The following is a 10,557-nucleotide window of genomic DNA, read 5'->3' on the forward strand; positions in this document are numbered from 1 at the left end:
AATAATAATAATAATAATAATAATAATAATAATAACAATAATAATAATAATAATAATGATACCAATAATAACAATATATATGTATATATAAGTACCCGCGTCTAACGACTAGTTCAATAAAGTACGAATTTAATTAATGATATACGTACTACTAGCCTACATTTTTTACCGATCGCCGACGAGGCGGAGGACGCGTGAGCTCGGGTATTCTTACGAGTTTAAGCTATTGTATCGAGTATCACGCTAGGAACTTGAAGTTTTATCGGTCGTCGACGAGCTTAAGGGCTTTTTATCGTTCTCTTAAGATCATTTTCTTACTTTTACGAAAGAGAGCTCGCGGGCGCGTTACGTGAGCGTCCGGCATCCTCGTGCCTCGTTGCGATGAAAGAAATATAAAAAAGAGAAAGAGACACGGACGAACAGAGAAAAAGAGAGAAAGGTAGTGAGAGACGGAGATAGAACGATAGAAATAGAGAGACAGAGAGCGAGAGAAAGTTTGGTGAGAAAGCATGCAGAAGTGAATAAAGGTTATCTTCCAACGAGCCCAAAGAAGAGCCAGCGCAAAGGTCGGTGAAGATTGATCGTGAGCGTAGTGGCACGTGCTCGCACTTGGGTGATCAAGATACTTCGATATATATATATATATATATATTATTTAAGTAATAATTTGATAAACATACAGACACACACAGAGAAAAATATATACATTTATTTACATGTAAAATGTGATGCAGGCAATAGTGATCTACAACTACTGAAGTAAAGAGATCATGCCGAATAAAGTGTCGATGCTCACATACACGCACGCACGCAGGCCAGAAAAATCTTTTTTTTTCGTATTTTTAGTTATTTGTAGCTGCAGTTGTTGCTGTTGTTGTAGTTGTTGTAGTTGAAACAAGTAAAAAATAAGGAAAGGTGCAAACTGTTACCTTTATTATTCGGTCAAGTCAAGCAAACCTCGGGGGTCCACGAGATACCGACGCATTCCCAGAGAGCCAAAGCAACGCAAATGTAATACACACACTGTGTCTAGGTAAGAAGGAGTATCGGATGGATCTGCGGGAGGGATTTGACAGATTTGAGGATGAAGTGGAAGAGACGGAGGATGGGAACTTAATGATCGTGATCTCGCCCGGGAGGTGAACGTGCTGTCACTCGAAATCTCGATGGTATCGTCTTTAAGCCGTGGAGCCAACGTGGAGTACAATCTCTCTAAATGTCACATCCTGGCGAGAACACAATTATGATGAACTATGGTGAAGCGGGACCGAGTTAATAAGCGCGATGATATGTCGATGGCGGTGGATGATGAAATGGCGACTAAGACTGGAGAACGAGGAACTATGGAATGGATATTCATAGGATGATGTTTTACCCCGACAAATTTCAGAATTAAATTTCACGGCATTACAAATACCTACATTGCAGATCGTTGAAAATTCATTTGATACGTTTCTTTAATATTACCTGATGTCAACTATTTTATTATGGTAGGTTATTTAATTATTAGATGTATTGTATATGCGTATCTTAAAGTTAGGATATTAAAATTAATGCTTGTAGATTATAAGACTTAAACAATTTTACAATGTGATTGAAATTCTTCTAAATCTAGAAAAAAATAATGATTATAGATTAGAAATGTTATTGAACTTATATCGGGGTGAAACGATCGAGAGGAATGGCAAGGCGATTATTAGGAACGCTAGGAAAAGGGTTGGCGATCATCTAGTTACCTTTTACCTGTAGCTTGGCCGTGTACCTGACCTCGGCGGCGGGGTTCGCGGCGACGCAGGTATAGTCGCCGGAGTGCTCGGCCGCGAGATTCGTTATACTGAGGAGGCTCGAGTAGGGATCCAGTTGGGAGACATTTGCGACGGACGCCAGATTCGGCGGCAAGGGAAAGGGACTTTGGCCGTCTTTCAGCCAGGATATGGTCAAAGGTGGATCTCCCGCCGCGACCCCGCACACCGTCCGCGTCCGCATCCCCTCGGATAGTCCCTCTTGGAACGTAAATGGCTCAATAATAGGGGGTACTGGAAAAGGTCAAGAGAGAAGAGAGAACCATACGTGAGAGCAAGAAAAAGATGGCACCAAAAAACGCAAAAACCTTGTAATACCAGGTATACGTGTTCTTTTCATATATATATGCACAAATATATATATATAGATTTATACTGTGAGACGGTATGTGTATATATATATATTTTTCAGTTCTTTTTGCTTCTGTTCCTTCCGCTTCATATAAACAGTGGTACGTCCATGTATATATGTAGATATATATATATATAGAATATAATATGTATATATATGTAGAATATGTACAATAGAGGCAGTATAGTAACGTAGCAATGTAGAGGAGAGAGAGGGTGGCCCCGCCGCGGACCTGCCCCTGACGCCCTCACACCTTATACACTTAAATTGGCATCGCACACTTGCGCGCAGCATCCGATCCTTTCCAATTAACGTGAGAGCGAGTCTTCATCTTTCCGAAGCTACCGCGTCGTTTCCTTCAAAATGCTTAATTATGTTTTAATATTTTTAGAGGAATAAAATGATTTTCTTCATGTCTATCTAAAACACTGTGACGAGCACCGCTAAAATTCAAAGACGTGGTAAAACGTGAAAGAGATAGTTGAACAAATATAATTGTAAACGTTTGGACGAAAAAAAGGAAACGTGCGGTGTCGCTCTCGAGAAGTCGAAGCGCAACTTCTTTAAGAGGACGTGTGGGAGAGGTAGAGGCGGGTATCGTGCATAAGGAAAAGTCACGCTAAGCGTGAGCAATCTTTAGTTACAAGTCACCAAGTCTCTACGTTCCTTGGTGACGAGAAATCGACGAGGTCCCGTCGTGGATTTGCTTGGAAGCGCATCGTCGATGGCTTGAGATTTGATCTTTGTGTTCGAATGAAGCATTCACAGCGCATTTTGCTGATCAATCCCGCATCCATGGATCAGAATATATAACAATAGCCATTGACGATAACGATGACGCAACTTCCATGTGCAGCTTCCATTTTCGAGCCCGGCCGATACGATTCGCACGCACGCAACGGGCACACACACGCACACGCAAAACTCGGGCGGTCAGGCGGTCGTCGGGCAAATTGTAGGGGGCCTAGAGGAGGATTACCATGAACCACAAGCCGCTGCGTGTGCGATACCTCTGCGGCCACGTTACGGGCCACACACGAGTAGTTGCCGTTGTGATCTGGAGATAAACTTTCAATCATCAGTATGCTATTGTACTGGTCCATATTGGTGACAGTGACACGTTCCGATGGCCCCATAGAACGTCCATCCTTGAGCCATGTGATGGACAGCGGCAGATCGCCTCTGGTCACCGAACACGTCAGAGTGGTGCGTTCGCCAAGATGCAGGTCGCGATCTGCCGTGAACGGGCTAATTTTGGGAGGAACTGGAATAATAACAACGAGACAGCTCGTGAGCGCACGTTACGTATATATAGACGGCAATCGGAAACATGGTTCGTGTCTCGGGCCTCCTTCCACGTAATCCTAAAACTTATCTACTACCCTTGATGACAGGGATCATACTCTGACTTTGTATTTGTTCTTCATTTTCCAATCGATTATAGTCCCTTATTTATTTTTCCAACGTCATAGATCCTTTCATCTTATCAGCACTCATCGCCAGGTTGCCATCTTCGATTGGAATGGTCCACCTGCGACAATTCGTTGCCATAGGAAATCGGAAATGAGGCCTTACCGATTACTGCGACGTCTCCGGATCTTCTGGCGCTGTGACCTTGCTTGTTCCTCGCCCAGCAGGTGTATACTCCAGCGTCACCCTTTTTCTGCACACTGCTGATCATCAGAGTGCCGTCCGTGAGTACTTTCTGACGCAGATCGTCCGGTAATTCACGATTAGCTCTCTCCCATTTTATTTCTTCAATCGGATATCCAGCCACCGGGCACTTTAAACGGAGAGTCTCGCCGGCGACGGCGGTCACTTTCGGGATCAGGCGTATGTATGGAAGTCCTAGATAGACGGAACGTATTTCACGTTTATGTATATTTTTCTCAATATTTTTAGCTCGATAAGTCTCGACGAGAAACTACAAGATCGGTAAACATTCGAATAAGCTAAAAACATTATTTAATCTCCTATAATGAAAATATTATTTTTACATAATATATGTAATGTAATATACTTTTTTAGATATTAAAATTTAACCTTCCGGAGCTGACGTCAAAATCTAACGTCAAAAACACAATTAATGACACAATTATTGGCCATTTTGATTCTTTAAAATTAATTAGTGCCTTTAATTAATGTATACTCATAGTAAATGGGTCTATGAAACTTATTTAATAGGTATGTTTATTAAAAGGCACTAATTAATTTCAAGGAATCAAAATACTTTTGTATATAAAACATAATTCTTAGGATAAAGAGTTATAGTATTAATATAAGAGTATAATATAAGAGTATAATATAAGAGTTATAGTATTAATATTTTAATAAGAATAATATTCAAATTTGCAGATAAAACATAAAAAAATTGAATTTTTTGACATTTTTTACAAAGAGATTTATAATTGATTGAGTTGAATAGATTCACGTCAGTTCCAGACAGTTAAATTTATAACATTTTCGCATTTTAATTAATGTCATATAATAGTTAAATGCTAGTCAGATTCTAATTTTGGCGAAAAGTGTGATTATATTACAGTTTATACAGTGATGATGATTTATGGTCATAAATTAGTGATAAGTCATTAATTATTGATGCGAGTACTCGATATCAAAAAGCGAGAGGCGAGCCACATATCTCTATGGTCAGTTTTGGTGCGGCTACACTGCGTGAAATTAATTACAATTTGTCTCACATTATACACGATGATAATTAACGGAAAGTACGCACCATAAACATTCAGTCGTGCAGCATGTGTCACCTTTCCTGCGCGATTTTCGGCTGTGCAGGAATATTCACCTCCGTCCTCCACCATTACATGGCTTATATTGACGTGGGATATAACGTCGCCATGCACTGTCACGTATTGACCAATGACGAATCTTGCGCAAAAATCAATAAATTTTGATTTGAAATGCAATTTACGAATTAATTCGTTGTATTTGATAAATTTATAAAGGATGATTGAATATTCCACATGATATTTATAAAAAAATCAATACTTTTTTAGCAAACTCAAACTGTATATATAATTCAAGAAATACATACAGATATAATTCAAGAAAAACATTTAAAAAAAAACAAAACAAAGCAACAAATAATATGCATGTAGCATGGTGATATGCGAATAAAAAGCACAGTTGATTGTAATTAGGAATGAAAATCTAAATGATTCGATAGAAGTACATGTCAACTCTGGAGTCATTCTCAGCTTACAATTAGCGTTTAATAATAAGACTCGTTTTTACAATACATGATTACTTAAAGATTAAAGATTAAAAATTAAAGATTAAAAGTTACCAAGAAATTGAACAATAAAATTCATTCATGATCTTTAATCTTTAAGTAATCATATATTTTGAAAAGGGATCTGACAATATGGACACAAGAAGATTTTTTATTAGAGAAATATCATCAAAGACATATGACAAGTGCTGGAATAAACGTTAGTGGATATATGTTCCGCTCCAAATCAATATTTAACACAAAATTTCGAATCATAATATAAAAAATAATAATTTTGGTTACAATAAATATGTAAATAATTAGTAAAGACTGAGCAGTTAACATTAAGTCAAAATTAACAATTCTTCTTTATATTATATAATAATATGTTTGATTTAAATTAGAGGCGCCAACGAATATCGTCCATATTTTTTCACTTTTTTAACATGAAATAATGATTAGTAATCATGTTTCTCTATCGCAATAGCATCGCGGACAATAACATCGGGGAGCCGTGTAATAAAAGCACAATAAAACTGAAGATGGAAAATGATACGTGAACCTTTCACGAGAAGCGCTTCGCATTTCTATCTGTTATCAGTCTGACGCGAGCTGGACAGGTCTCAAATCGGCGCAATCTCGTGAATCTCGGTGAGTGCACGTGAATCCCTGGCGTTATCGTTGCGCGTTATCGTTTAGAATTTGTCACGTTCCATTTCGATCAGGATGAGAATGAAACTATGGCCACCGGAAACTGCGTCCGGTAGCGAGCCAAGGGAAATTCGAACGACGGGGATGGAAAGCCGATGATAAAATGAGATACGAGGTCCGCGAGATGGTGGATCCTTTACGCCAATCTGTCATTAAACTAGACGCCGCCGCTGGGACTTGCGCATGTCACTCTTTCCGAGACAGTATACGCCATCCGCGCGATAAATATTCTCGTTTCTGTCGGGATATTACACGCAGAATTGGCTGTACGCGTATATACACGATCGCGAACGGCACCGTCAGAAATTATAGTTCAATTACGATAGTAGTATAAATGATGTTTGAGACTTCTCGCGCAATTTATGGTCCGTTCATCTTTTTATGTTAGGAACATTAATCTCAATAATTTTAGTTATTATTTTTTCGAGTTCTATTAACAATATTAATAAATAATCATATAATAGGAAATATAAATGTAAATTAAGCTGAAGATGATAAATAAGACTGTGAAATGTTTGCCACATAAATAAGTTAAAAATGTCTATATAAATACAATGATGTAGACTTAGAGATAGAAGGAACAACAACATTTAGTCTGTAGAGTTAGATACTATATGGAAAAAACAGTTTTGTTAAAATATTTAAAAATTTAGCTTGATATAGATTTGAAAATAAATTTATTGAACTATTAAGTAGAACGTTCAAACTAAAGAACTTTTTGCTTGATGAGATTCCTTGTACGTAATTATTTTAACGGTAATATATTTGACATTTATAACTAAAAGATATATATATAAAATTTAATACCACAATTACAAATGATACTTATATTTTTCTTTCTTTCTCTTCACTTTCTGTTTTTTATGAGGTCATTAGTCACGCTAGTAAATTAAAAAATATCACTTCCCAAACGGAATAATAGCAAAAATATAGGCTGTTTCAAAGAATTAGGACGAGCTTACCTTCCATTAGTCGGTAAGGGAAAACCGTCCAACGCCCATGATACTTGAGGTGTAGGATTTCCTGCGGCGGAACATTTTAAGGACACGGCAGGTCCTGGCTGGAGAGTCTGCTCGATGAATGAGTACAGGAGCACGGGCGGCGCGTCTGGAACGTTAATGTGTAAGGCGAGCTTAATTACGCGAAGGGAAACAAATTTATGCTGCTAACCGTTACCGTTAATCAAAGTTGCTAGAACACGAAAATACCTGAGAGCGATCGTTTAAAATATATAAAAGAAAAGGGGGAGGACCATATTTCCATGATGCGGAATTAATAAATTCGATATCATGGATGAACCAATTCTTCTTGAAAATTACAAAGATATTTATTTTTTTTGTGCTTATTCCTGCTGGTGAATTTAAATTTATACGAGTTTAAATTTATATTGATTAGGTATTTTTTAATCAATACGATTAAAAAGTTCTAAAAAATAAAAAAAATTTCACGGAAAAAGATCTTATATGATACTTAACAGATAAAATCATCAAATATCAGAGAAAGAAGTCTTCAAATAAAATATTAATGAGAAAATAAATTACATTTTGTCAAATACATCCAAACAGACCAGCAGAGTGATATCATGCAATTCAAACTCGACATCAAAAAATAAAAATTCAAGCTAGAAGATTTTATCTTCATATGTCTGTATTTATTCCGATGTATTTATTTTGCTATGAATATATGAACTACTAGTATAATCCACGCAAGCACTGCTACTCGGCAATAAACCGTTATACTTAGTGCAGCGGGAGTTAAACGAAGGAGCGAGCCAGTGAAAAAAGGCGAGCGAGGGCATACGATATCCTGATCTTGAAAGCCGCCACGCCCAGCGCGATGGAATACGAGAGACAATGGGCTCACCGTCATGGAAGCGCCACGCAGATATTTCTCTTTTCTTCGTCGATATTGCTCCAGAGTAACACGAGTCAAACAAAATCTATCGCGCCAAGTCTGAGAGAGAAAGAGCGAGAAAAGAAGTTTCCGTATGGATTTTCACGAGAGAGCACAAGCTCGGAATTGACCGTGTCGATGTTTCCGATTGCGCCCGTAATTAAAAGCGTCGATTCTGCCATCATTAAAAAAAGCTCCGCTGTCGCGAGAGGTAGGATGTGACTCCGCTCTTAAGAAACGAAAAAGGAAGAAGAGTCTTATCGTTCAAATGAATGCCGGAATCCTCATCGTGCTCGCGAATCCATGCACAAATTGATGAATCTCGTCTCGATTCCTCTCGGTGATCATTGCGGCGTACTCGTAATCGCGTCATCGCGGCTCTTTCACTTCCGGTCGATGAGATAGAATTTTAAGTGACGTCAGTATTACAATATCTTGGAAGAAGATGTTCGCCGCTCAATGGGATCGTCTTTTACCGCTTTTACGTTGATTGTGTCCCACGAATAATTAATATCCATTGTCATCTCAACGTCTGTTAAAGTGTGCATGTTCTTAGACAAAATAATGATGAAAGTTATAGTAGAAATATCGATATGCGATATATTCATTCGCGTATAATTATTATTATATTCCGATATAGTATTCGAGATCCTTTTTTTTGTAACGCGATCAGAATTTTACTGCAATAAGGTATATAATAATTGGATTTATATTTCTTTTATTTTTCTCTGGTATTCGCGACATCATCGCAGCCATTTCCAGTGAAGCAATATAAAAACGGCAAATTAAAGCACTCGGACGTTAGTCGAATCGGTAAAAACGCGCGTTGCGAGCACACACAGACGGTTTCGCTTGAAACACGAGGAATTCATTTTGAGTAATTTGGCAGTTCTGTTCGCTCGAGGAAATGACTTTTCTGCCGTCGCTTCTATTCTACTACGTACCATAGAATTCGCGCATTTGTTCAAACGCTTGAAATTGTAGCGAGTGGAATTTTATGTATAGTAGCGATACACGATATTCATTCGTGAATTTCACATGCATTATTACTAGTAGTACTAGAGAAAAAAGAAAGAGGAGAAAAAGAGAAAGAGAGAGAGAGATTTGAAAGATTTAAAAATTAATTTTCCCATCTGACAGTCACAGAGAGAGAAGAGATTTCCGGAAATTAAATCATTAATAATCAATCATCGACATCGATTTTATAATAGCAGCGACATTTTGCGCAAATCACTTCCTTCTCCATCAATCGCAAGATGATTGAATCAATAAAACGTCCGCTAATCGCAAAAACTCCAGTAACCAGGTCAATATCGTACGCGTGTTATTACGTCAAGCGAATTTTACGAATGAGAGGTGCTTGAATTTCGCAAAATGTACCTCGTACAATTTGTGCTCTCTTCGGCCTGGGAAATGACTCGTTTTTTTTTAACCGCTCAAGTTTCGACTGGGCCGCAATGCCAGGCTGCTTTTCTCATCCTCGCGCACGGCAAAATTGCATCGGAGATAGCTTTGCCCCACTCGCTCGCGGAAGCCAGGGTGTCCTTGCCGTTGGCGCTCGCTCAAATTCTCTTTGACGTAAATTCCGTGCATTACTGACGCTGACGAGCGAGAGACACTAACTTCATTGTTGTTTCAAAGGCCTCTCCACCCTGCTGGTCGCCCTACCCTGACACTAACACTCCCAGAACGACTGGTCTAGATATACGGGGTGTGTCCGGTCACGGTGCGGCGTATTATTTATATATTAACGACAGGTTCTTAAATGAATAGTTCGCGAATACTTTATAAATATCCATCGCTCTCGCCGCGACACTTTTGAAAATTTTCATCGTCGAATATTTGGAAGCAAAATTCGGAATTAAATATCTGCTAAAGCACAATCCATTGGAGGCTAATTAAGTCGCTGACAAAGTTTAATTTATGAAAAGGAAAACTTCTTGGTATTCTATATTAAATATTTATGTAATTGGAGTTGTAAAATTCTAATTAACTGAAGAAAAGTACAGAAGAGAAAACTCAACTTCAAATTCATCGATTATCTATTATTAAGATCGATATCTCGTAAGAAATGGACGAGAGAACGATAAACTCGTTGAAGTATTACAAGAACGATGCGAAGATGGGAGTGTACAGCTGCAAAACGAGGTAAAAGCGTTATAAAAGAAGATTCCTCTCCACTTCAAAGTGATGCCTCTTCGACCGGTAGCCCGGCATGCGGCAGCAGCCGCCTCTTTGCCGAGTAATCGAGTTCTGTGTAACTTGATAGGTAGTATAACGCAGGCTGTCGATCGGTACGCAATGTCTTCTCTCTCGCTGGGACACCTTTGACAGCGCCTTTCGAGGATGACACGAGAGTGAGAGCAAGAGAGAGAGAGAGAGAGAGAGAGAGAGAGAGAGAGAGAGAGAGAGAGAGAGAGAGAGAGAGAGAGAGAGAGAGAGAGAGAGAGAGAGAGAGAGAGAGAGTAGAGAGTAGTAGTAGTAGAGAGTAGAGAGAGAGAGTAGTAGTAGTAGTAGTAGTAGTAGTAGTAGTAGTAGTAGTAGTAGTAGTAGTAGTAGTAGTAGTAGTA

At 38.6% G+C, this 10,557-nt stretch overlaps 1 protein-coding gene across 1 annotated transcript in view; it reads right to left on the reverse strand.

Moving 5' to 3' along the window:
- Positions 1-10,557, reverse strand: part of LOC105619305 (Down syndrome cell adhesion molecule-like protein Dscam2) — a 118,206-nt gene that overhangs the window by 20,881 nt on the left and 86,768 nt on the right. The window contains exons 8-11 of the mRNA XM_012200828.1: positions 7,057-7,201; positions 4,889-5,040; positions 3,730-4,002; positions 1,737-2,036 (exon numbers count right to left, since the gene is read on the reverse strand). Coding sequence (XP_012056218.1) covers positions 1,737-2,036; positions 3,730-4,002; positions 4,889-5,040; positions 7,057-7,201 — 870 coding nt within the window. The remainder of the gene's footprint in view (positions 1-1,736; positions 2,037-3,729; positions 4,003-4,888; positions 5,041-7,056; positions 7,202-10,557) is intronic.

This window comes from Atta cephalotes (assembly GCF_000143395.1).
Source record: "Atta cephalotes unplaced genomic scaffold scaffold00020, whole genome shotgun sequence".
NCBI lineage: Eukaryota > Metazoa > Arthropoda > Insecta > Hymenoptera > Formicidae > Atta > Atta cephalotes.